At 52.7% G+C, this 27384-nt stretch overlaps 1 protein-coding gene across 4 annotated transcripts in view; it reads right to left on the bottom strand.

The window, feature by feature from the left end:
* Positions 1-27384, bottom strand: part of SNX29 (sorting nexin 29) — a 589615-nt gene that overhangs the window by 477686 nt on the left and 84545 nt on the right. For all 4 annotated transcript variants that reach the window (XM_052661385.1, XM_052661396.1, XM_052661389.1 and 1 more), the window contains 3 exons: positions 22491-22609; positions 19145-19220; positions 16726-16808 (listed from right to left, as the gene is read on the bottom strand). In XM_052661385.1, coding sequence (XP_052517345.1) covers positions 16726-16808; positions 19145-19220; positions 22491-22609 — 278 coding nt within the window. The remainder of the gene's footprint in view (positions 1-16725; positions 16809-19144; positions 19221-22490; positions 22610-27384) is intronic.

The following is a 27384-nucleotide window of genomic DNA, read 5'->3' on the forward strand; positions in this document are numbered from 1 at the left end:
AGCTGGGGTGTTCTCACCACCCCTCTCCTTTCAAGACACAGCCCAGGGTGACTGGTCCCATCCACACCCAGCCAGGCGACCCCCACCTTCTAAATGGCCCCCACCTCCTGGCTCTCCTGGCGGCAAAGCTGACACTTCAAACGGGTGCAACTGGTGCCTCATCGGCTGAGCAAGAAGCCTGTTTCGGACCCGCCGTGAACCACACCGAGCTGTTTATAAGCTGCAACCAGGCCGGGCTGAGAGAGAGGACAAGGAAGCTCAAGTTCAAAGTCATCCTGGCTTAGGGGCCAGGAGCTCCCTCCTTCCAACATATGTGGACAAATGAGGAGTCAGAGTTATTAAGGGTGACTCTTGCGGGGATCAACCGACCTCTACTGAAAGGAGAAAACTCAAAAGGAAAAAAATAGATCATGTGTGGCTCAAAAAAGAACCAAGACGACGCTGAGACCAGGAGCTCACAGCCGCCCCCTGCTTACCTGCTGTGGGTGGGGGGAGCTTTGCAAGGGCAGTGAAAGGGAAAGTAGCTGAGTCGCGTCTAACTCTTTGCAACCCCATGGACTATACAGTCCACAGAATTCTCCAGGCCAGAATACTGGAGTGGGTAGCCTTTTCCTTCCCCAGGGGATCTTCTCAACCCAGGGATTGAACCCGGGTCTCCCGCACTGCAGGCAGATTCTTTACCAGCTAGCCACAAGGGAAGTCCTGCAAGGGCAGTGCCACCCCCTAAAGCACTGCAAGGGAGACTCCTGGAAAGGCCCTGGGGAGCGATTGGGCCGGGGCTGGGGCGAGGCTGCAGGCACATGGCGGGGGGTAGTGGGTAGTGGGGGGGTGGGCGGCGCGGGGGGAGGGGGGCGCGGGGAGGCGGGGGGGGGTGCAGGGGGGAGGCGGGGGGCGCGGGGGGGCGCGGGGGGGCGCGGGGAGGGGCACGGGGGCGCGGGGGGGAGGCGGGGGTGCGGGGGGAGGGGAGGCGGGGGGGTCGTGGTGGAGGAGGAGTGAACAGGGCAAGGGACTGAGCTGCGGTGGCCCCATCTCCTCCACCCCCCACCGCCCTTAGGGTGGGAAAAGCCCCTCCGACCGCCCGGGGGTCCTGGCGGTCGCCCCTCTCTGGGCCTGCCCGTTCCTCCTCGTCCAGGCTTCCCTCACTCAAACCCCTGTACCCTCTCCTCCTCCACCGCCCTCTCCCCAGCGAGCCCGCACCCTCACCACCCTCATCTCCCCCACTGGCACTGATCTGCCCCTTGCTGTTTAAGGAGCGCGCGGAAACACTGTCTGTGTGACTTCCGATCACCCCGCCCCGCCCCCAGCGTGGTTCCAGGCCTCTGTGGCTCCAGGTAAGAGGCTGGAGCTGTGCGGCTGATCTGAAACTCGGATTAGGATTCCCCGCTTCCGGGATGGGGGGGAACTCTTGCAGGGTAAGGGTGGGGGAAGGTCACCGTGGAGGTCACACACAGGTAACAAAGAATCCATCACCCCAGGGGGAGGGATCCAACTGCCTTCCTTTCCCTCTGTCCAATCGCTCTTTGTTTCAGTATTTTATTTTTTTTGTTTCTGTATTTCATGGCCACTGTTATTTCCCCTGGATTTTCAGCTTCCGGTGGGCAGTGGCTGTGCAGCAGGAGCTCCCATCGACTTGGTCCTGAGCGCACGGGCAAGGAGCCCTTCATCCAATTCATCTGGTCCACACGACTCTGATGCTGGTTCTCTTATGATCTGCACCTGATGACGGTGACCCTCAGGCCCAGGGCCTCTGAGGGCAGAGCTGGGTCACGGTCACCTGGACTCCCCAGGGCCTGGCATGTGACAGGTGCTCAGTAAATCTTTGTGGGCTGAATAACAGATGAATAAAGAATGGAGACATATGTCTAAATTCCATCCTCTCAAGAGGGAGGGAATATATGTATGGATATAGCTGATTCACATCATAGTTCAGCAGAAACCATCACAACATTGTAAAGCAACTATACTCCTGATTTTTAAAACTAATTTTTTTTAATAAATGAAATAAATTCCATCTAGAATGTTCCAATTACCAAGTCAGGCACTGAAAGTCTAATAGACAAAATTCAGTGGGAAATTTCCCCTTGCAAGAAACCTGCCCAATTTGAGGCTTTGTGTCAACTACACCAACTAAACTTGGGCTTCCCAGGTGGCTTTAGTGATAAAGAATCCGCGGGCCAATGCAGGAGACATAAGAGACGCGGGTTCAAAAGCTGGGTCGGGAAGATCCCCTGGCGAAGGACATGGCAACCCACTCCAGTATTCTTGTCTGGAGAATCCCCAGGGCAGGCTACAGTCCTTGGGGTCACAGAGAGTCGGACACGACTGAAGCGACTTGGCATGTACACACACCAACTAGTTTCACTCCGTGTGGTTGCACAACCAGCATGTGGGCTGCTGGCCCACTACCTCCTCCTGAAACTGCATTGTCAAGCCCTCACCCAGGCAGTGAGGGCCTGGCCATCTCCCTCTGAATCATTTACTATGGGCTCTCCAAGCTGCCCAGTGTTTGGAACTGCGTTGCCAGGCAACCAGCCAGACCTCCTCACTAGTACTGAGAATCCCTTCCCACAATAGCCAGGAGGAAAAAGGACACGCTCAGCCAGGCCTGCTGACAACCGAGGATGTTTCTCTTGCCCCCTCTGCCTGGGCTCAAGATCAGAAGTGGGGAGAAATCAAAGGGAAGCGATCAGGTTGATTATCTGGGCTTAACTCTCCCCTCTACCTATCACTCCCTCCGCCGCCCAAAAAAGGAAAAAGAAGGCAATGATTGGGATTCAAGTGCTGAATAATATCCCTGGATAATCAATTATATCTCATGAAAAATAATGACAAAGAGAAATATTTTCTAATTAGCTGTATATTGCATTTCAAAAACACAACCAGACACCTAATCCAGAAAGTGACTGGCAACCTACGGCCACAACTGTGCTGACAGCAAATAGGATGTTCTGTGAGCGCGTGATGTTTTCCTCTAGAAAAGACCATTGCCCCCACCACCCCCGCACCATTAAAATAGGGCACCGGCGCTGGACATCAGAAATTGAGCCAGCAGCAAGCCCTAGAAGGAAAGCACGGGAGAGGCAGGCAGAGAAAGGGCTAGAGCGCCCCCTGGTGGCTCCAGAGCTGCTCTTCCTGCAACCAACAGAGATTAGGCTGAGCCTGGTTTCTTGCAACGTCCCAAATCATCATATATTCAAACAAAGAAATAAATTAGAGGGCAGAAACTCATTTTCTAAAGAGAAAGTGAAGGAACACAAGGCTGACATGAATGCCAGTAAGTATCAACTGAAGGAATTTTCAATTATCTTCTTGGAAAACAGCACCTGGTGGCTCAGTGGTAAAGAATCCGCCTGCAGTGCAGGAGGCTCCGATTTCATCCCTGGGTTGGGAAGACCCCCGGAGGAGGAAATGGCAACTCACTCCAGTGTTCTTGCCTGGGAAATCCCACGGACAGAGGCGCCTGGCAGGCTACACAGTCCAAGGGGGTCGCAAAAGAGTCGAATGAGCTACACACGCTGGGTGTGACTGTCACTGCGGCCATCAGGCTGAGATCATTTATTCTGATAACTTTTACAGGTGTTCCTCCTTATGCACCCTACAGCCCCTCTAAATCACCTTCAGTGCAGAGGTGAGAGAACTAAACAGCTCCCCAGTGCACAGGCAAGAACGAATGCTTTCTGGGATCTGTCATTTCGTTCAGGTTCATTTTTAGCCTGTTTCACTCCCTGAATCATGCAGGAGGCAGGTGGTTTAAAAACAACAACCAAAAAAAAAACCAACTCTAAAATAAAAATATGGCTCCTGGAAAATAGCCCCACTGCCTGTTCAGGGTTTCTCATCCTGGGCACCAGCATTTGGGGCTGCATACTTCTCCACTGTGGGGCCTGGCCCGTGTGCTGCAGGGCATTTGGCAGCAATCCCTGGGGATCACCCACCAGATTCCAGCAGCATCCGTATCCCAGCCGTGATGACCAAAATCGTCCCCAGTCATTGCCAAGTGCCCCCTAGGGGTTGAGCTCACCCCCGGCTGCAAGCCACTGTCCTATCTCATCACACACCCATTCCCTCTCTCCTTTGTTAAGATTTATCTCCTTGTGGCTGTGCTGGGTCTTTGCTGCTGCACACCGGCTTTCTCTAGATGCAGTGATCGGGGCTGCCCCTCACTGCACGGCTTCTCCTTGAGGCAGCTTCCCTGGTTGCAGAGCACGGGCTCAAGGTGCACAGGCTTCAGGAGTGTGGGGCTTCGTCACCCCGACATGCGGGATCTTCCTGGACCAGGGATCAAACCCGCGTCCCCCACGTTGGCAGGTGGATTCTTAACCACTGGACCCCCAGGAAAGCCCCACACTTCCATTCTTGAGGCCACTGGCCTCACAGAAGGAGTACACAGGTTCATCTCCTCTAGAGGAGAGGGGAGATTGAGGAGGAGACGCCACAAGAAGGCACCCCCGAGCGGCCTCTGCGGGAAGGACAGTGTTGGGAAAACCGAAAATCAGGTCTGTCCACCTGCAGGTCAACGAGAAGGCCCAGACGCTGTTTGCAGGATGACTAGCCAGCAAGGTACCCCTTCGGGATGTTAACAACAAAATAGCACCTTCCAGACATAGTGTGCATTTAATATGCCAGGCACTCTTCCTAGTCACGTTACGTTTCGTTTTTCCTATAAAGGTATAATTTACATAAACCATCTTGAGCATTTTTCACGGATTCATTTGTTGAATCCTCACGACCCTGTCAGACACGTGCGATCAGCAGAGACTCATTTTATATAGAGAACACAGAGGCCCGGACAGGTTAAATAACTCCCCACTGCTAATCTGAGGAAGGAGGTGGGTAAGAACACAGTCGGTCTGGCTGGAAGGATCGTGAGGAAGCAGAATAACGATACCGAGATTATGAAGGTTGTGGCAGATGCCAGGTGCAATTATCACAAAGTCCTCTTACTTCTTTCTGAGGTCTGCAATCCTTTGAAGGAGAGTGATAAAAGCAAAGGACCTTCTCTCCAGGAAAATTCACAAAGGAGCACAAGTACACAAGCATCATTTTTCACACAACTGCAAGAGGCTTCTGAGGTCTCGCAAACTATCTATGGGCCTCTGAGAAGCTCCTAGACAATAGAGCCTAGGCTCTGGGCTAGACCTCAGAAGAATCCTGCAAGCAGGTAACATGACTTCCATTTCATGGATTGGGAAGCAGAGGTCAGAGAAGGCACGGAATTTGCCCACGGTCACACAGCTCTCAAACAGCAGCGCTGTGGGCCGCCTGACTCCAGCATTCCTTCCACCCCGAAAGGCTGCCTTCACAGCAATCCATCCACCACCACCCACACCAGGCACTAGAAAAATAGGGATGCACAGAGACAATGGGTGTACACGTATGGACTAGCAGGACCGATGACGGAAACTTGGCAGTGATCATGGGAAGGCTGCTGGCCTCTCAGAATGAAAACCTGAAGGTGACCTTTGCCTCTCATAAAGAATGCTGATGCTGCTTTACACATTCTGGAAGACAGCATCGTTTCAAAGCAGTCTCCAGGAGCCTGGGCCCAGTCACACTTCCCACATCGACCAACACCTGGCCCAGAGTCGAGAAAGTTGCAGGCCAAATATCAGACCCAGTGTGATCATGGATACCAGCTCCCGCAGCCAAAGGTCACTCAAAGTCAATGCAACAGTCGACACATTTGCAGAGGAAACATTCAGTGAGAGGGAGATGCACAGGCCTGCCTCGCCATCAGGACAGCCCAGGAGACCAGGCCTGACGCTGGAATCGTCCGGACTTTTACAACACAGCGCTGGAATGGCTGCAAAGGGGGGTGTGAACATCAGGGCCCTTTTCTTGGAACAGATGGCTAGAAGTGCAAGGAGTCCCTGAGGGTGGGCTCCTCCGCTTTAGAGCTGGGGAAACTGAGGCCCAGAGAGGAGCAAGGGCCTGCCGCTATTGGAGCCAGAATCAGAACCAGGTGCTCCCGACTCACAGGCTGGTGCTCCCTCTGCCCCAGCTGCCTCCTCCCTGATGCAATGGGGAATGGGGCAAACAGTCACGCACTCCTCCACTCCGCAGGCAGCTTCATAGTCTAGGGCTTTTCCCGAGGACCAGGCGAGGACTGCAAAGGTGATGAGAACAGGTGTATGCTTGCGCTTGGGGAGCTCACTTTCAGCTCATTCCTACCAGAGCCTTTGTGATTTTTCATGTGTTAGAACGAGAATACACATCCGTGCTTTCCTTCCTTCATGCATTCAACTAAAGTGTCTTTTATTACTTGTTTGTTTTCGGCTGTGCTGGGTCTTCACTGCTGTGCGGGCTTCCTCTAGTCATGGCGAGCAGGGGCTGCTCTCTAGCTGTGGTGCACGGGGTCTCGGCGTGGTGGCCTCTCTGGCCATGGGGCACAGGCTTCAGTGGTTGCAGCTGCAGGCTCAGTAGTCATGGCGCACGGGCTTAGCTGCTCCACAGCATGTAGGATCTTCCCGACCAAGGATCAAACCCCTGTCCCCTGCACTGGCAGGCAGATTCCCACCCACTGTACCACCAGGGAAGTCCCAACTAAAGTGTCTCTGAGCAGCAAGTACACGGCCGGCAGGGTTTCAGGCACCGGGACTAGAGGAGCCAGCAGACAAAAAGGTGGGTGTTAAGAGGCGGATGACGGTAGCAGGCCCTCAGATGGGCAGCCAGAGAAGGGAAGCCTCTCCCATGGGGTCATTTCGACAGGCCTGAATGCTTTGCTTGAAGGCAGAGCATTCCAGAAGCTGCAAGTGTCCAGGAACAGCAGTGGGAGAGGAACCCAGGCTCCCCCAAGTCCTCACAGTGGGACCTTCACCACAGCCTCCACTTCTCCAACTGCAAAACGAAGCCAACACCCCCACTTTGCAGGAATGCTGGGAAAATTGAGTGATAGCTTAGACACAGCCTGGTTCACAGCTGGAAAATACACGGGGAGACACCCACATTATTCATCTTTTCCAGGCCCTCCGTGAAAGAAGATCTCTAGTTGCCCCCAGAAGTAAGTACGAACTTACAGGTGGATCTGGTATCTGAAGCCTAGCAGGCATCATCTGGAAACAACCAGCATGGAAACAGGAGACCAGAGTCAAGAATCCTACAGGTTTAGCTCTGACTAAGGTTGAGAGCGTGGGCTTCCCAGGTGGCTCAGCGGTAAAGAACCTGCCTGCCAATGCAGGAGATGCCAGTTCTGTCCCTGGGTGGGGAAGATCCCTTGGAGGAGGAAATGACAACCCACTGCAGTATTCTTGCCTGGGAAATCCCATGGACAGAGGAGCCTGGTTGTTGGGCGATCCATGGGGATCGCGAAACAGTTGGACATGACTTAGGGACTAAACCACAACAACAGGATTTAGAGTGTGGACCCTTGGGGCTACTGAATGGGCTCAGAGCTGATCCCCAAAGAGGATCCCCAGAAAAGATTTCGGGAAGAGCTGGCCTCCCTGGGGCCTGGGGTGACACCACCGCCTGATGCCTGCGCACGGTGAGATGACCCTGGACGTCTCACTGAGTCTGTCATTGTCCTCCGTCCTCAGCCAGGTCCTCAGCCTCCACGGGCAATGACCCGACTCTGAAGAACCAGAAAAGCAACACTCACCACCTATGGAAGCTTCTTCACACAGGAGAAGGCTCTGACCCCACACAACATCTGGTTCAGGCCTCAGGTTTTGTGCCTTGGGATGTTAGCGCATTTAACCCTCCAATCGACCCTGACAAGCCAGTGTAAGTGTCTTCATTTTACCAATGAGGAACCAGGGCCCAGAGAGTCTGGGGAAAAAGGAAAAGAAACCAAGGGACTTCCCTGGTGGTCCAGAGGCTGAGACTCCGTGCTCCCAAAGTGGACGGCCCAGGTTTGATTCCTGGTCGGGGTGCGTGCCGCCAACTGGGAGTTCGTACGTCACAACTAAGACCCGGTGAAGCCAAACAAATAAATATTTAGGAAAGAGAAACATAGCTGGGAAGTTCCTGGAGCTGGGGCTTGACTCCAGGACGGAGGCTCCAGACAGGCCTCCTACCCCAAGCCTCTCCCACCGTCGCCCTTAGCATGTCTGTCTGAACTATGGGTGTCAGCACCCCGCACTCAGGGTGCCCACTAGGCACTGTCAGTGCTTGAGAAAGTGAGGATGGCAGAGTCAACTGCGAGGCACAAGGGAGGCCCTTCAGGGTCCACTCGGGAGAGGAAGGGCCGCCTCTTACCACTCTCCTTCTCCAGGAAGGAGAAAGGCAGGCACGCAGCTCAACAGTCTGTGCTCTGCAAGAACGAAGTGGCGAGAGTCAGGTGGCTCCTGCTTCAGACCCCGCGCTGACGTGCTGCTGCGCTGGGGGTAAAACCCAGGTCCTCCAGCTCAGCTCACCCCCTCACCCAGGTGCCCCCAAGCCCAGCCCCAGCGCCGCATCCTGCAGCCTGTCTCCTGAGAGAGAGACCTTCCAGAGTAACGCACCTGAAAACAGCCCCCCGCAACGTGTCTCCTCCCACCGGCCTGCTGAGCTCCCCAGCACCCCTCCACGTGTCTCCTCCCACCGGCCTGCTGAGCCCCACAGAACCCCCCCCCCCCCCGCCGTGTCTCCTCCCACCGGCCTGCTGAGCCCCCAGGGCAAGACTCTGGCCTCTTGCTCTGCCAAGTGCAGGCAAGGAGCATCGCAGTATCTGTCAACCAGTCGGTCAGCAGTGGCATAAAAAGGTTCTGAATGTGCGAAAATAAAAAATCTATCAAAGAGTGGAAGAATGGGAGGAAGAAGAAAGAAAGGGACAAAAGGAAAGTGCACTTTCTTCTTCATCCAGAAAAGCACTCTTCAACAATTTGCCAAGAGGGAAGATCATATGTTATGTGATCTTCATCATTCAACCAACCTGTCAGAGGGTGGAAGGAAACTGGTGAGTGATGGACTGTGTTTCTGGCATTGACTGAGGTGATACCATTTAATGAGTATTAATCATCGTCATTGGAGAAGGCAATGGCACCCCACTCCAGCACTCTTGCCCGGAAAATCCCATGGATGGAGGAGCCTGGTAGGCTGCAGTCCATGGGGTCGCGAAGAGTCAGATGCGACCGAGCGACTTCCCTTTCACTTTTCACTTTCATGCATTGGAGAAGGAAACGGCAACCCACTCCAGTGTTCTTGCCTGGAGAGTTCCAGGGACGGGGGAGCCTGGTGGGCTGCCGTCTATGGGGTCGCACAGAGTTGGACACAACTGAAGTGACTTAGCAACTTAGCAGCAATCATCGTCATAATTATTACTGACCACCAAGAGCCCCTCCTCTGCCATCCCCATGAACCACGCTTGCCTGCAAGTCCTCAGTATTAGCTAACCATGCTTACTAACGCATGCCTGGCCAAAGCAGAGATGTCTGCTATTTCAGAAACACCCCTAGGGCCTGGGTCAACCTCCATTATGACGGTGCTGTTGCACGGCTGCTCTCTTGCCCACTGCCCCCATCTGGACCCTCATGGACCCCAGACTAGGATCTGAGGACTATTTAATCTAAAATTCTGTTGAAACACTGTTGCCACAAGTTCAGTTTAAAAGAATGCCAAAACTTAAATGGAACTGCAAAATGGAAAATGGAATTTTGTTCATCACAAAATTTGGTGTCTGGAGTAAGTCAGCTTCAACAGCAAATGATGACAAGGTGGAAAGCTATATTGTGCCAATTCCAGGGTAGAATGAGAAGTCCTGCTGGGTATTTTTAAAGGCCTTGGAGGAACCACACGGATTTCTTGCATCCAGGTTCACTTCAAAAATATACGATTTTCTTTTGTGTCCATTCCAGTATATTAGGCAAACTCTTTTTCTATTTACCCCTTCAAAATAAGGTCATACTTTGATCCCATAAAAGAGAGACAAAGATTTCTGAGATACAGGTGGAGAAAAGAGAACGGGAGTTAAAAGGATCTGAATAATAATTAAATTAAATATTTGTTATTTCAGGAAGATGTGAAAATGATCGCCTCTGGCTTCCCTGGTAGCTCAGTCGGTAAGGAATCCGCCTGCAATGCAAGAGGTCCCGGTTCGATTCCTGGGTCGGGAAGACCCGCTGGAGAAGGGACAGGCTACCCACTCCAGCATTCTCGGGCTTTCCTGGTGGCTCAGCTGCTAAAGAATCCACCTGCAATGTGGGCGACCTGGGTTCAGTTCCTGGGTTCGGAAGATCCCCTGGAGAAGGGAAAGGCTACCCACCCCAGTGTTCTGGCCTGGAGAATCCCATGGACTGGAGTCACATGAGTCGGACACGACTGAACGCCTTTCGCTTTAAACCTTTCAGGTGAAATTCTGGGAACCATCTGCAGGGAGAAGAGTGGCAGAGGCCCTGGGTTCTGAGCAAGGAGAGGTGGAGAGGTGCGGGGAGAGACTGCAGGGCGAGTTCCCGGACCATCCACTAGGTGGCACATGAACCCAGGACAGCGGGTGTCAGCCGCGACGGCGGGAGCGTTCGTGGAAGGGTGGACTGGGAGGCCGAGAGGCGGCGACGTGGGGTCAGCACGGCCAGGGTCACAACTCCACTGACCCTCAGGGTCTCAGTACGTTTGAGCAGCAATAACAGGACACAGCAGACTGGGCGGCTGATAAACAACAGAAATGTACTGCTCACCGTTCTGGGGCAGGAAGTCCAAGACTGGGGCGCCAGGGTGGGCAGCGGAGGACCCTCTGACAGGGTGACAAGGCTACAACGCGGACTGGGGGTCGCCTGGTGGGACATCAGAGCAACGTCCAGGGGACAGAGTTGGGGCTCCCCGCCAGGCTCCTCTGGGGCTCGTGAGAGTTGAGCATCTCCTCTGGAGAGGAATCCAAGCTGCTGCACATACGTACGTGTGTGCGTGCACGGTCAGTCCCTTCGGTCGTGTCCGACTGCGACCCCGTGGACTGCGGCCCACCAGGCTGCTCTGTCCATGGGATTCTCCAGGCACGAATACCGGAGTGAGCTGCCATGCCCTCCTCCAGGGGATCTTCCCCACCCAGGGATCGAACCCACGTCTCCTGCATTGGCAGGCAGGTTCTTAACCGCTGGGCCACCTGGAACACTGGGCCACCTGGGAATTTCGTCTCTCTGAAATTCGTGTGTTTTGATTACATTTGGAGGTAGGAACTTTAAAGAGGCAATTAAAGCTTCTTTATGAGAAGAAGAGACCCAGGGATGCGCGCTCACAGAGAGAAGGAGCCAAGCCAAGAGAGAGGCCTCACCAGAAACCAGACTGCCGGTGCCTGGGTCCTAGGGGACTTCCAGCCTCCAGAACTACGAGAAACACACTTCTACTGTTTACACTGCCGGTGCGGGGTACTTTGTTAACAACAACCCTAGCAAAGTACAATAATACTCCCTGGATACCCAGACAGACTAGCTCTCATTTTTTTTTTTTTTTTTGCAATAACACAGGAGGCAGGGGCGAGATGGGGAGGGTACAAGTCAAAAGCACCCACGCTGGCAAAACTTCTAAGGGTTCTGATCTCTCGTCTGGAACACCCACAGGACAGACAAGAATTTCAGTGAAGGTCCCCTGAAATTTACAGCCACCACCGCAGAAACAGAAACCCCGCCCACCATACACACCCTTATCCCCCACAATCCACACTGCTACCGGGTGTCAAAGGTCAAAATGTGGATGTAGTGAAGTTTTTCTTCAGAGATGCAGGCTGTAAGCTCTGGATTTGCCAAAGATACCAAATAAGAAAACCAGATTCACACTGTTAGAAAAGTGTAGGGCTGGGCTTCCCAGGGGGCTCAGTGGTGAAGAATCCACCTGCCAGTGTAGGAGACAGGGGTTCTGTCCCTGATCCAGGAAGATCCCATATGCCATGGAGCAACTAAGCCCGCATGCCACAACTACTGAGCCTGTGCTCCAGAGCCCGGGACCCACACCAGGAGAAGCCACCGCAACGAGAAGCCCAGCACCACAGCCAGAGCACCATTCTCGCAGGCGATGACGGCCGAGCACAGCCAAAAATAAAAACAAGTAAAATTGTGTTTTAAAAAGTGACAGTTGCTCAGCTGTTCGACCCTTTGCGACCCCTTGGACTGTAGCCTGCCAGGCTACTCTGTCCAAGGGAAGGTGCCTTTCCCTTCTCCAGGGGATCTTCCCGACCCGGGGATCAAACTCAGGTCTCCTGCATTGCAGGCAGATTCTTTATCATCTGAGCCACCAGGGAAGCCCTTTTTCTATTTAAAGCGTATAACTAAAAATAAAAAACCGGTCTAGATCCCTGCCATCAGCATAAGTCAAGTGCATTCAGAGGCATGTCCTTACTGAAACACAAGAGCCAGCATCTTCCTCAAAGTCAGAAGATGTCTGAGGCAGACCCACAGACCACGATCTCTCTTGACCCTGAAGAGTAGCTGACAAAGCGCATCGTGTCTGAGATGGCGAGACCGCATCCCAGGGTGCAGGAGGCCCAGGCGAGAGCACACTGCTGGGTGCCCTGGGGCCGGGCGGGGTGCGGAGCACCGAGGCGTTGTATCCTTGCTAATGGAGCCCAGGCCGAGGTACCAAGGAAGTCGCACACTGCTGGGCGCCCCGGGGCCGGTGCGGTGCGGAGCACCAAGGCGTTCGTATCCTTGCTAATGGAGCCCAGGACAGGCTACCAAGGAAGTCTGACCTTCCTGCCCTCAATCTCGGGGTCATCATTGTTCTCAAAACAAATGCAAATGAAGCAAAAACTGGTGTGATTCAGAGCAGATGCACTTGGGGCCATAGTAAGGGCTCAGCCCTCCCCGTCACGGTGTGACCCACAGCAGCACCGCAGGGGCCAAGAAGACAGGCGTCAGACAGGCAGAGAGACAATGCCTCTGCCCGCTTCCACTCATCCCGCTGACTTCTGGAAACACGTTAACACCTGCCTTTGGCACTGAGATAGTGCTGGCACCATTCTCATCCTTAGACAGGCAACCACGTCCAGGCCAACTCACTAGCGCTGGCTCCTCTTCATTGTCTTTATTTTCAGTTACCTGCTACTCAAGGCAGCCAAGAGTGGCTCTCTCCAGTGCAGGAATCACATAAAACTCCATTTCTAGGACTTCCCTGGTGGTTCAGTGGCTAGGACGCTGCACTCCTAATGCGGGGGGCCTGGGCTCAATCTCTGGTCAGGGAAGGATCCCACATGCCACATCTAAGACCCGGTGCAGTCAAAAATTAAAAATTTCTTTTTAAATAAATAAAAGACCATTGGATGCCCCTCCGACTCCACTCTTCCTTCCTTAGTGAAAGTCACTCAGTCGTGTCTCTTTGTGACCCCATGGACTATGCAGTCCAGGGAACTCTCCACAGAAAAACACTGGAGTTGGTAGCCTTTCCCTTTTCCAGGGGATCTTTCCAACCCAGGGGATCAACCCGGGGTCTTCTGCATTGCAGGCAGATTCTTTACCAGCTAAGCTACCAGGGAAACCCTCTTCCTTCCTTAGCCGTGGGGTTATTTTGGGGAGAAAACGGGATGGACACGTTGTCTCCTGAGTGGTCGGGGTGGCCTTGGGACGGATGTCAGCCACACAAGTGGGAACCTGTGTGCGCTTTCTAGGAAGGGTCCTTACTGCTTGGGGGAGGGGAAAGGTTCATCTTCTTTGTGCCAGAGACCCATTGCATTGTCTGGTGATGAAGCCCATGGGTCTCTTCTCTGAAAAATGTTTTAAAATACATAACATAAAACACTCAAGATTACAAAGGAAACTGATTAGAATTACCAAAATGTAAAAAAGACAAGTGACAGACTACTACACAGGATTTTACATTTTCTCATTAAAAAAACTCTATTTCCAAGCAGCAGTGACATCATGAGATCTTTTTCATGTCACTGTTACAGGAGCCAGTGACTTCTATCGCTTGCATGGCTGAGACTCCTAAGGTTTCTATGATTCGCTGCTACTTTCAACATTAAAGAAAATGCAATCTAAGCATCCATCAGCAGATGAGCGGATGAAGAAGATACACAGAAACACACAGACACACACACACACACACAGAATATTATTCAGCCATGAAAAAGAATGAAATTTTGCCATTAGAAGCAACACAGATGGACTCAGAAGGTACCACACTTAGTACAGAAAAGGATAAATACTGTATGATATCACTTATACGTGGAATCTTAAAATAAAACAAACAAAAGAACACAGCAAATGAATAACAGACTCACGGACACAGAGGACAAACGAGCAGTTACCAGTAGGGAGAGACAATGGGAAGGGGCAAAATGGAGGGAAGGTAAGAGGTACAAACGACGATGGGCAAAATAAACTACAGGGGCACAGAGACCACAGCCAACGCATCACAGCGGCTTTGTACCCAACATAACCCGTAAACATGCTGAATCACTGTGTTGTACACCTGGAACTGCTGCTGCTGCTAAGTCGCTTCAGCCGTGTCCGACTCTGTGTGACCCCATAGACGGCAGCCCACCAGGCTCCCCCGTCCCTGGGATTCTCCAGGCAAGAACACTGGAATGGGCTGCCACTTCCCTCTCCAATGCATGAAGGCAAAAAGAGAAAGTGAAGTCGCTCAGTCGTGTCTGACTCTTCGCGACCCCATGGACTACAGCCTACCAGGCTCCTCCATCCATGGGATTTTCCAGGCAAGAGTACTGGAGTGGGGTGCCATTGCCTTCTCCGACACCTGGAACTAATAATATTGTAAATAAAACTTCAACTAAAAATAAATAAATTAAGGATTTCCCCAGTGGTCCAGTGGTTAAGAATCCTCCTGCCAGTGAAGGGTGCATGGGTTCAATCCCTGGTCCAGGAAGAGTCCACCCACCACAAGGTAACTGAGGCTGTGCACCACAACCACTAAGCCCACGCTCTAGAGCCTGCGCGTCACAGTGAGAGAACGTCTCCATGCAGCAAGAAGGCCCAGCACAGCCAGAAACAAAGTTAATTAATGTTTTAAAAACAAATTAATAAAAAATGAAGGCAATACTGAATACTAAATTTCAGTCAGAGGCTAGAGGAAAAGTTGTAATTTCTTTTCCAAGTTCAGATTCCTGAATCCTACCTAAGGAAATGGAGGAAGTTTCTCCTTTGCCCCCTCCTCATTCCTGATACCTGGGATGAGAATGAGATGGCTGGACCTGACACAGCCATTTTGGACAACAAGGCAAGACAGAAGAAGCCCTACTCTCTGGTGCCACACACTGGCCCAGGCTACCTACCTCTGGACAGAAAGGTGATTTCTATCATATTAAGCCACAGCTGGTCTGTTTATTCTTTATTATATAAAGCCACTCAAACCTAACCTTTCATCAAGAGCCTCTTGATGAAAGTGAAAGAGGAGAGTGAAACAGCTGGCTTAAAACTAACATTCAAAATACAAAGATCCTGGCATCCGGTCCCATCACTTCATGGCAAACAGATGGGGAAACAATGGAGAAGGTGACAGACTTCATGGTCTTGGGCTCCAAAATCACTGCAGACGGTGACTGCAGCCTCGAAATTAAAAGACATTTGCTCCCTGGAAGAAAAGCTATAACCAGCCTAGGCAGCATATTAAAAAGCAGAGACATCACTTTCCCAACAAAGGTCAGTCTAGTCAAAGCTATGGTTTTTCCAGTAGTCATGTATGGATGTGAGAGTTGGACCATAAAGAAAGCTGAGCACTGAAGAACTCATGCTTTTGAACTGTAGTGTTGGAGAAGACTCTTGAGAGTCCCTTGGACTGGAAGGAGATCGAAACAATCAAACCTAAAGGAAATCAGTCCTGAATATTCACTGGAAGGACCGATGCTAAAGCTGAAACTCCAATTTCTTGGCCATCTGATGTGAAGAACTGACTCACTGGAAAAGACTCTCAGAAAGATGCTGAGAAAGATTGAAGGCAGGAGGAGAAGGGGACGACAGAGGATGAGATGGTTGGATGGTATCACCGACTCTATGGACATGAGTTTGAGCAAGCTCCGGGAGTTGGTGATGGACAGGCCTGGCATGTTGCAGTCCATGGGGTCGCAAAGAGTCGGACACGACTGAGAGACTGAACTGAACTGAACTGAAACCTAACCTTAATTGCTGTACCTTTTCTGAGTGGTAAGGCTGTCAACAGGTTGCACCTGATCATTAGCAACCTTCACCCATCTTTGAGAGACACACTCTCCCTTACGTACAAAAGTGATTCCTCCAGGGATACAAAGGAAACCCAACTAGAAACCTCCTCTGTAGCTCCTGGCAGGAGGCAAACCCTAAAACCGTGAAGGACACGGTTCCCTCAGCCTCCCTGCTGCTCCACCTTTGTGTCCTTTATAGCAGGGGTCCTCAACCCCCGAGCTGGTACCACTTCAAGACTTGCTGGGAACTGGGCCACACAGCAAGAAGGGAAAGGCAGTGAGTGATAGAACCTTCATCTGCATTCACAGCCGCTGCCCATCCCGTGCGTAACTGCCAGAGCTCCGCCTCCCGTCACGTCTGCGGTGGCATAATAAAGGTAAAGCGCCTAAATCATCCAGAAACCATCCCTGCCCCTGGGTAAATGGAAAAATTGTCTTCCATGAAACTGGCCCCTAGGAGCATAAAGGTTGGGGGCTCCTGCTTTAACAAAACGATGCATGAACCCAGGTATCAGGTTTCACAGCTCAGGGAGCTTAACGACCACACACCACACTTCAAGTCCACAACCAGGCACCCACACCCCTGACTTCCTCCCAAACTCTGTAAAGTGCGCGGTCATGCAAGAACCAGCACAAGGCACTGCCTCCAGGATGTGCAGGCCCCAGGGTCAGCCAGGCATGGCGGACGCTGCCCAGAAAGTACTTACTAACTGTCATGGACTCCGGCACCGAGGCAGAAGGTAACAGGCTGCTCAGAGGACTCTCCCGGCCTGGAGGACTCGCTTCCACACTGGAAAGGCAAGAAGAGGGAAGTTAAGAGTCAGCCACTTAAAACACGCCACCTCGACATTCAAAACAAACGCAGCCGGCACTGAGCTCACTCAGGTTTCCCAACTCCAAGGAAGGGAAGGCGGCCCTTTGAGGTCACAGTCCATCCTCTCTATGTGTGGATTCCGTATCTGGAAATTCGCCTACTCCCTGAAGCTTACCTGTAACCCCAGAACTCCACACTCCTGGGGCTGACATGGTCATGCGTGAAAACGTACATGTGTGTGCGTGCTCAGTCGCTGCAGTCGTGTCCAACTCTTTGCAGCCCCATGGACTGTAGCCAGGCAGGCTCCTCTGTCCATGGGATTCTCCAGGCAAAAATACTGGAGTGGGCTGCCATGTCCTCCTCCAGGGGATCTTCCTGACCCCGGGATCGAAGCAAAAAGTCTCTTACATCTCCTGCATTGCAGGCAAGTTCTTTACACTAGCACCTCCTAGGAAGCCCAAAGTGCTGTCTGCTGCTACTAAACACAGGACTGTGCGGTGCCTCTTGGAGGAAACCTGTGTGAGGCAGCCTCTATTCAGCCTGATGGTGCAGTGTGCTAAAGAACCCGCCTGCCGATGCGGGAGATGCGGGCTGGATCCCTGGTATGGGAAAATCCCCCGGAGGAAGGCACAGCAACCCACTCCAGTATTCTTGCCCGAAGAATCCCATGCACAGAGGAGACTGATGGGCTACAGTCCATGGGCTCGCAAAAGAGTCAGACACAACTGAAGCAACTTAGCACACACACACATACATGTTGACAATGCTGTTGGTCATGAGTTCCCTGTCAGTGAATCAACAGCAGATGTTAGATGAGATGTCTTTAAACAGGAGCAGACAGAAAACAAAGGTACTTAGTGATCCACTGACCTAAATGTTGTGACCAGACACACTCCTAGGGACCTAGGAGCAATGGCTCCGTCTTGAGAGAACACAACCACCAGAAATAATGAGCACTGATTGTGCAGTGACAAGAATTTGCAACATGGAAAAATAATCCTTCACAGCTAGGGAAATACCCAGTGGCCCATATAGTCAAAGCTATGGTTTTTCCAGTAGTCATGTATAGATGTGAGAGTTGGACCATAAAGAAGGCTGAGCGCCAAAGAACTGATGCCTTCAAACTGCAGTGATGGAGAAGACTCTTGGGAGACCCTTGGACAGCAAGGGGATGAAACCAGTCAATCCTAAGGGAAGTCAATCGTGAATATTCACTGGGAGGACTGATGCTTCCTGCGGGTTGACACCAACCCTTCCTGGCACCGCACTAACTTGTACAAGCCTCCTACAGGCAGCGCCTCTCTGAAAGCAGGGCGAGACTGGAGCACCAAGCACGGGTGGAGGGAAACAGCGCCCACACTCGGGGGCCAAGGTTGAAAACGCAGACACTGTATCTCAGAGACACCAAATTAAAGCCAAGGAGGAAGGAGAGAGCTGTAAGGGCAGCGAAGATCGCGGTGGCAGTAGGGGCTCCTCAGGGTCCATCTCAACTCTGCTACCTAACGTCCATGACTGTGAACAGCTCAGCTTTCCCTTGAGATACTTGGATTTGATTTAAAAAAACAACGTGACGTGGTGCGTGCGTGCTAAATCGCTTCAGTCACATCTGACTCTGTGTGACTTTACAGACAGCAGCCCGCCAGGCTCCTCTGTCCAAGCAATTCTCCAGGCAAGAATACTGGAGTGGGCTGCCATTTCCTCCTCCAGGGGATCTTCCTGACTCAGAGATCGAACCCTTGTCTCCTGCACTGCAGGCAGATTCTCTATCACTGAGCCACCGGAGAAGCCCTAGGCGCTTCACAAATACCTGATACTAAAGTGGTTCCAATATTATGTGTGTGTGTGTGTGCTCAGCTGTGTCTGATTCTTTGCAGTTCCATGGACTGCAGCCCACCGGGCTCCTCTGTCTATGGGATTTTCCAGGCAAGAATACTACAGTGGGGTGCCATTTCCTTCCCCAGGTTTAAATATTACATAATACTAAAACTGTAAAGTGTAATACTAAAATTGTCCAATGGTTTATTGTCAAATATTAAATCAAGCAAATTACAACAGTGGAAGTACCTAGCCATGCCCCAAAGAAGGAAAGTAAAGGTGGTAGCAAATGAAATGTGACCGACACCAGGTCTCGGGCCTGAGACCCTTGGCCACTTGGTGCCCTTGGATGTCAGACCAACGCTGGACTGAATCCCTGTGAAGTGAGGCCCTGCCCTTCAAGCCCATCAGAGGGACTTTCGAAAAGAAGAAAGGCGGAGCTGTGAAGAGGGCAGCCCGGCCCCAGAGGCAGCCAGGGGTGGGGGCTGCACGCTCACCTGTATCGGGGTCCCGGCTCCGGGAGGATGTGGTCCTCGGGTCCCATCCCGTTCTCCAGGCTCCCAAGGGGGGCATCTGCACAGACAGCAGCCGCAGAGATGGTCAGGGTTCTGCTCTCACCCTCAGCTCCCCCATGAGACAGGACACGGGGCAGACACTGACTCGCCTGCTAACTGACATGCAAGGCCTTCCCCATCTGCACGCTGGACTTTCGTCTGCCACACGTTTCATTTTTTTCAGCCGGCATCTCAGACTTGGCATCAGTCACTGGCTGGAGGCCCTGTTCTCCCACTTCAGCTTTTTTTTTCCCTTCCCTGAAGTATGGCTCCCACACAATGCTCTTATCAGTTCCAGGTGTACAGCATGGCGATTCAGCATTTATATTAGAAACTGATTACATTACATATTGATCACCGCAATAAATCCAGCAACTATCTGTCACCCACGGTTATTACAATAGTACTGACTACATTCCCTATGACTTTATTTATTAACCTTTCTGATCTTGAGCCACCTGGAATTATGCATGAAGTCCATATCCAGAGACAACCTCAGAACCGGAGAATAATAAATCAGCTGTAAGACAAAAAGGGCTCCCGCTTGCAATGTCTGGAGACGGCCACACGGGGGCAGCAGCGTCCCCGTCACAACCGCGTGACTGCCACTCTCTCAAGAGCCCTGCAGCAAGCGGGAAAGGCATTTGGAAGACGGGAGGCCATAAGTCATCTTATCAACAGGCAAGAGGCAGCACGGACCTTCAGAGATGTACTGGCTGCTGCTCTTGTCTCTTTCTGGGAAAAAGGGCAAAATCCGTGCCCCTGGGGGACATCAAGGCCAATGTCACTCAGGAGAACACCTGCGCGCCAGACAAAGTCCTGGCGTGTCAAGGCCTGGGTCAGGACAGGGGACAGAAGGGAGCTCGTCCCACTCCCCAGGCCATCTGTCCTGTGACCTCCTCCGTTTTCACCTAGCTCTGCTCAAGATTCCCTGCTCTTAAAGGGTTGGAAAAGGGAATCCTACGAGGAAAAGCATTCTCTCGCTTTCCCTTCCACCCGCTGTCCTCACGAAGCTACTCCACTCACCCCCACCTCTTATTTTTCTTAATTTATATTATAGTTGCTTTACAATGCTGTATTAGTTTCTACTACACAGCAAAGTGAATCTGAGATATATATATATGTATGTATATATATATATTCCCTCTTTTTGTGGATTTCCTTCTCCTCTGGGTCACCATAGAGCACTGAGTTCCCTGAGCTACGCAGAGCCGGGATCTGAGTGGCATGCCCGCCAGGCCGCGGCTCCTCCAGCTCTGATTCTAGCATCTGTGAGCAGCCTGAGGATAACATGCCTGCCCGTGCAATGCTCCCACCAACAGCAGGTGTGCCCCTCAGGCTGCCACAAGCGTCCAGGACTTCTGGCAGCTTCATTACTGTAGTAAATAAAAAAGCTGGCAGACGGGCTCACACCCAGCCTCCCTGGTGAGGACGGCCTAGACCAGCTGGAGCTCGGGGTCCACTCACCAGGGACAAGACGGAGCCTCTGGGTCTGGGAGGCTGACAGCCGGAGGAGCGATTGGGAGAAACCTGCCAGGCCGGGGGACGCCTCCCGGCGTGGGTCCCAGAGGCCAGCCAGAACACCGGGTTCGGTGACTAAACCCCAACATGAACAGCACACAGCCAAGCCCTGGGGGCAGCCTGACAGGCCAGCCCAGCGACAGTTCACGACCCAGCCAAAAGGCCCGTCGGTGGGGAGCAGAATAAGGAGCATGGACCCCAACTCAGATGCTGTGAACAAGCCCTGGAAACCCTCCAGAGGTCCTAGACGCATGTGAGGACCACCTACTTCCTGCCAGCCACCCCCACTTCTCAGACACTCCGCCAGAGTCTGCACTGCCCCTGCGTGGGCAAGGGCGAGGTGACCATGTCCCCAGGCTGCGGGGGCTCAGACCCAGGCTGATCACTCGAGCGGAAGGAGGGCAGGGGCTCCCAGACCAGCCCACCCCGGGCTTCACCCGAGACCCAGACAGAAGCTCTGGTTGGTACAGAAGGTGCTCTGTTGGCACCTCAGCCAGGTACAGACCAGATGGGAGGGGGAGAAGGTTGAAGGAACACAGAGCGGCCAGCGGGGAGAGCAGAGGGGGCAGACCCCCACCAGGAAGGGGGGCACAGGACCAGGAGGACTGCAGGCCAGGCCGGGCCCAAAGACGCCCCCCGTCACCCCACGGGTACGAAGCCAGCAGGGAGCCTGCCCGGGCCCTCCTGTGTGCCCGGCCTCTCCTCTCAGACTCCCTCGGGGGAGCTCCGCCCCACATCTGAACAGTGCCTCCCCTTCTCGCGGGCTGCGGTCAGGAGGGACTCAGCTAACCCTGACGAGCACCGCGACTTCATCGCCGCCGTCCACACTTCCCCGGAGAGGAGACCAGCCTGGCGGACGGCGGTCACTCACACCAGCAACACCGCCTCGCGGGCGGCCACCTGCCCCGCCCCCCACCCCCCCAACCCCCGGCAACTTCGAGGTGACCACCGCGCCCCCCAGCCTCGACTGCACCCGGGCATGGGCCCGCCCTCCCCGAGCTAGTCTGAGGGGGTTTCTGTTCCTCACGCGGCACCATGACAACCGTCTGTCATCGGGCTCAGAACATCGACAGCTTCCTGAGCAGCCGGTGGGCCCCCATTCACAACCGTCCACGGCTTCCTAAACCTGGGCCCACGAGGGCAAGAGGGGCACCCACACTGCGGGTGCGGGGAGGCCTCGCCGACACGGTGGGGCTGCAGGGGACCGGAACGACCCAGCGCTCCGCCGGGCTCAGCCACGACTCCCACCCTCACCCAGACACCCACCACCCGACCTGCTCTAGCTAAAGAAAATAATAACAAATCACACGTGTGCCCCCTCAGTCACAAGGAACGGGCCAGAAAGGCTTGCCCACTTTTCGGCAAGCTTACTCCCTTGACCCCCAAGCCCTCAGCTGCTAAGGGTGCGAGGGTCTTTAGAGCTAAAGGTTCTGACCTCCCTCCTCCTGAAAGGCAAAAATAATGGTCACCGTTTGTAATCTGCAAGTTCAACAGATCACCAACAAGAAGGAAGCGGGCCTGGGGGCTCCTGGGTGACAGGCCAACACCCGCTCAGGCGAGAGCTCCGCAAAATACCCTGGTTCAGCAAGGAGACAAGCCAAAGCCACTGGGGCTCCCCTGCTGAGAGGGGCTGCCTGCCCTGAGCCCCAGCCTCCCTGCCTCCCTTCCCCCCACCCCTGCCCACAGATGTGACCCCTGATCCAGCCTCTCCTGCCACTGCTCTGGCCACAGCCCGCGCGGGAGGCAGGGAGGAACCGGGGATACCCACCTGCAGGCCCATAGGAGCCCACGCCGCTGACCGGGAAGAGCACCTCGGCGTGGCCATGTAGCACCTGCAGCGGGGCCCAGCTGTGCATCTGGGAGAGGCAGGCGCCCCCATCCCGCGGCCTGGGGGAGAGAACACAGCTGCGGGTCAGGGCCCCACCCAGCCCCCCCAGGGAACCACCCAGGCCAGGAGGGGCTGAGAACATGAGGGGGCCCAGGCGGGAGCCGGGAGCTGGCCCTCCTGCGCTCGCTCTTTCCGCCCATGTGTACTGAGCCCCTCCTACCTGCCAGGCAGTGAACACACACACACATGCGTGCATGAATACACACACGCGTGTACACACACACTGTGCGGGCAGAGAGCCAGCCAACAAGGTCCATCCTGCTCTCATGGAGCTTACAGTCTGCTGGGGGGTGCAGACATGAAGTATGTGCGTGCGTGCTAAGTCACTTCAGTCATGTCTGACTCTGTGACCATCAGACTCTGTAACCCACCAGACTCCAGGGATTCTCCAGGCAAGGATACTGGAGTGCGTTGCCATACCCTTCTCAGAGGGATCTTCCCGACCCAGGGATCGAACCCACGTCTCTTACATCTCCTGCACTGGCAGGTGGATTCTCTGCCACTAGCACCACCTGGGAAGCCTGACATGAAACATATGATCCCACAACAAAGTGAGAAATGGCAGCTCAGGTCCATGGGGCTGGCTGGGAAGGTGGTGGAAAGATTCTATGAAGAAGGGAGGTTTGAAGTGAGTGGGGAGGGAAGCGCTGGGGCCACGAGGGGAGGTGGAGGGGGGAACAGGGATGGAAGTGGGGGGCGGCACATGCCAGGGCTGAAACGAGAGGAGGCCCCATGGGCTCTGGGTTCTGCAATAAGCTTGAGCCAGTGTCCCTCTGCCTCACTGGTTCTCAAACCCTCAGGAGTAAAAGGACAGAACCAGACCAGACTGTGTCTGGGCCACTTCCAAGAAAGGGGGTCAGCTCGAATATTAACCAGGCTCATATGATCTGTTACAGTGTCACCTTACCCACCACTGCCAAACTAGCCTGTTCGACCTCTGTAACGCCAGGCTGGTTCGGTTACATGGGTTTGAGAAAGTATCTGCCCACTGCAGCATCTACTTCTGGGCAAGAAGCCAACACTGATAAATACCAAGATGCATCTGTGCAGGACTTGAAGGTTTATAAACTCATGTCATAGATCAGATGTAAAGAAGACCATAGTCATAGCTACTTAATGGAGGGAGGGAGGCAGAGAGGAGGAGGAGGAGGAAGGAAAAGGAGAGGATGGGGAGGGAAAAAGAGGGGACAAAAACAACTCAGAGAGATCAGGTGACTGGTCGATGTCCATCACCTGGCCAGGACCAAGGCTGGTAGAATTCAGCCCAGGTCTTCCAGATCCAGTTACTATGAGTCTCCTGGCCACTGCCCATCACGATACACGATGTATATATTTCTTTCATATGGAGCAGGGATCAACAAAAATTTTTTGAAAAGGATCAGACAGTCAACACTTTAGGCTCTGTGGCCATTGTGGCTGTTCAGTAGCTGTGTCCAATTCTTTGCAACCCCATGGACTGCAGCACACCAGGCTCCCCTGTCCTTCACCATCCCCTGGAGTTTGCTCAAATTCATGTCCACTGAGGTGGTGATGCTATCTAACCATCTCATCCAGTATACTTTTTTTTTTGATTGGTTTACAAAGCTTTAAAAAATTTAACAGCCATTCTTGGCCTGGGGGTAGATTTGGCCAACAGGCTAGTTTGCCAGCCCTTTTTTAAAACTTTTTTAAAATGTTATTTCTTTATTTATGGCTACACTGCATCTTCATTGCTATGCGTGGGCTTTCTCTAGCTGTGGTGAGTGGGGGCTATGCCTCACTGAGGGGCCGGGCTGCCCACATGGTGGCTTCTCGCGGCAGAGCATGGGCTCTAGGGAGCTCGGGCTTCAGTAGTTGCTGGGCACGGGGCTTAGTTGCTCCACGGCGTGTGGGATCTTCCTGGACCAGGGATCGAACCTGTGTCCCCCGCACTGGCAGGCAGATTCTTAACCACTCTGCCATCAGGGAAGTCCCTGCCGACTCTTCCTTTAAGGCCTCTCCTGTAGCCATTTTCCTTTGAGTCCCCTGGAGCTTTTGGCCACACATGTGACACTCAGCAAGACACACAGGGAGAAGTGACCTTAACAGACTTTTGCCAGCTCTGTGACTTACGCCTGCAGGTAAGGCACTCCATGAGGCATGGGAGAGGAAGCGCCCTGCCTGTGTGCCCCGCAGCAGAGCTGGGTGCTGGGGTGAACGTGGCTCTGCCTCTAAATTGGTAAAGAAATGCCTGCCTGCTCAGGGCTTCGATCCAGCAGCTGGCAACCAGGGGGGCTCCCAGACAGACGCCCAGAGGCAGCCAGGGTGCCCCTCGGGACACGGCTGCGAAACCACAGTCCTCTCCTGGCTGCTGTGCCGGCTCCAGGTGGGTGGGATTTCCCGCTGCTTCTTTTTCTTGTTGTTGAATCTTTACTTCTGTAATTTTTTTAATTTATCTATTTTTAACTGGAGAATAACTGCTTTACAATGTTGTGCTGGTTTCTGCCACACATCAACATAAAATGGCCACAGGTAATATATATGGTCCCTCCCTCATGAACCTCCCTCCCACCTCCCACCGCAATTCATCCCTCTAGGTTGTCAGCGAGCACCAGGTTGAGATCCCTGTGTCATTCAGCCAATTCCCACTGGCTATCTCGCTTACATATGGCAGTAGGTATGTTTCTATGCTACTCTGCTGTTTCTAAGGGGACATACATCTTGCCACTTTCCGACAACACGTGCAGAGAACAAGGTGAAGTCAGGCCCCACCAGCTGAGGTTCGGATCCACATAAAAGTGGGCAAGGGACCCCCATCTCAAAAAGGGATTACACTGAAGTCATTCCTGAGGCAGAGACCAATTCAGAATACGGTGCCAACACCAGAATGGGTGTTGCTTTTCATTAGAGAAGATACTTTAAAAAATTTTTTTAAAACCTAGAAAATGCCACAAAGAGGAGGGTAATGTTAGTTGCTTAGTCATGTCTGACTCTTTCGAGAGACGACAGCCCGCTAGGCTCCTCTGTCCAAGAGATCCTTCAGGCAAGAACACTGGAGTGGGCTGCCATTCCCTTCTCCAGAGGATCTTCTTGACTCAGGGATGGGACCCAGGTCTCCTGCATTACAGGCAAACTCTTCACCATCTGAGCCACCAGGGAAGCCCAAAGAGGAAAGGGAAAATAACATACCCAAAGGCACATTATCCAAAACATGACTGACCTGGACACGATCACCTCAGTGTCTTTTTCTTGACTTGCATACTTCTCTTTAAGAGGTTGTAACACAACTAAATATAGGTTTTTATAATTTCCTTTTTTCATTCAATGTATAAGTTCATCCTCACACTATGTGGATGCTCTCAGATGCCATTTAAGATGTTTAAGATCCTGAACATTAAGATTTAAGATCTGGACTATGAAATACTCTGCTGTTCACTGTGAGTGGTTCCTCCGTGCCTGCACCTTCTGGTCAGGTCCCCTGCACTGTCTCTCTAAATCAGCACGTTGTCATCTGGAGGCAACAGCCTTTGTCCTGAGACCCGTCCTCAGCACAGCTTCCCGGCAGTGGAATTACTAAATCAAGGGGACTAAACATTGAGGCCAAGAGGAGAAGGGGGATGACAGAGGATGAGATGGTTGGATGGCATCACCGACTCTATGGACATGGAGATGGTGAAGGACAGAGAAGCCTGGAGTGCTGCGGTCCATGGGCCGCAGAGAGTCGGACACGACCGCGTGACTGAAGAACAGCAACAGAACATTTTTAAGGCTCCTGACGTTGTGTCACACTTTCTCCCCAGAGGCTGTGGACATGGCCGATGCTCGGTCAGGATGATGTGAGCGAGGGTTGGCCTGATCATTGTACGAGTTAATGCCTACTGTGTGTCTGGCCAGATGCTGACCGTGGAGGGCACAGAGAGCCAGCCGTCCTGGCAGGGTACTCACCCAGGCCCGCCCTCCACCTAATTCTCTTTTTCAAACGTGATGAAGATGATGGCAAAGTGCAGGGTCTGGTTTCACTCTGCGTTGACATAATTGCTATTTAAATGCAGCTCTTTTCAGGCTTGTAGTTCTTTTCGAATTATGTTTTCACCCCACTTCCCTGTTGGTTTCATGCAGCACATATAAAGTGACAGGAAAACCCCTTTTTATAATAAAGGTATTATTCTTTCTTAAGAAAAATAATCAGGGGTTTCCCTGGCAGTCCAGTGGTTAAGCCTGCGCTTCCACTGCAGGAACGGGTTCAGTCCCTGGTCAAGGATCCCAAATGCCACGCAGCACGGTCAAAAACAAGAAAAGCTACCACCTATCAATCAAATCCACCTAAACCAAACCCCTGACAGTTACACAGGAGAAGTGACAAATAGATTCAAGGGATTAGATCTGATATAGTGTCTTAAGAACTAAGGACGGAGGTTCGTTACATTGTACAGGAGGCGGTGATCAAGACCATCCTCAAGAAAAGAAATGCAAAAAGGCAAAAGGGTTGTCTGAGGAGGCCTTACAAACAGCTGAGGAAAGAAGAGAAGCTAAAGGCAAAGGAGAGAAAGGAAAGATATACCCATCTGAATGCAGAGTTCCAAAGGATAGCAAGGAGAGATAAGAAAGACTTCCTCAGTGATCAATGCAAAGAAATAGAGGAAAACAATACAATGGGAGAGACTAGAGATCCCTTCAAGAAAATTAGAGATACCAAGGGAACATTTCATGCAAAGACGGGCTCAATAAAGGACGAAATGGTATGGACCTAACAGAAGCAGAAGATATTAAGAAGAGGTGGCAAGAATACACAGAAGAACTGTACAAAAAAGATCTT

Source organism: Budorcas taxicolor, chromosome 2 (genome assembly GCF_023091745.1).
Source record: "Budorcas taxicolor isolate Tak-1 chromosome 2, Takin1.1, whole genome shotgun sequence".
In the NCBI taxonomy this organism is placed as follows: domain Eukaryota; kingdom Metazoa; phylum Chordata; class Mammalia; order Artiodactyla; family Bovidae; genus Budorcas; species Budorcas taxicolor.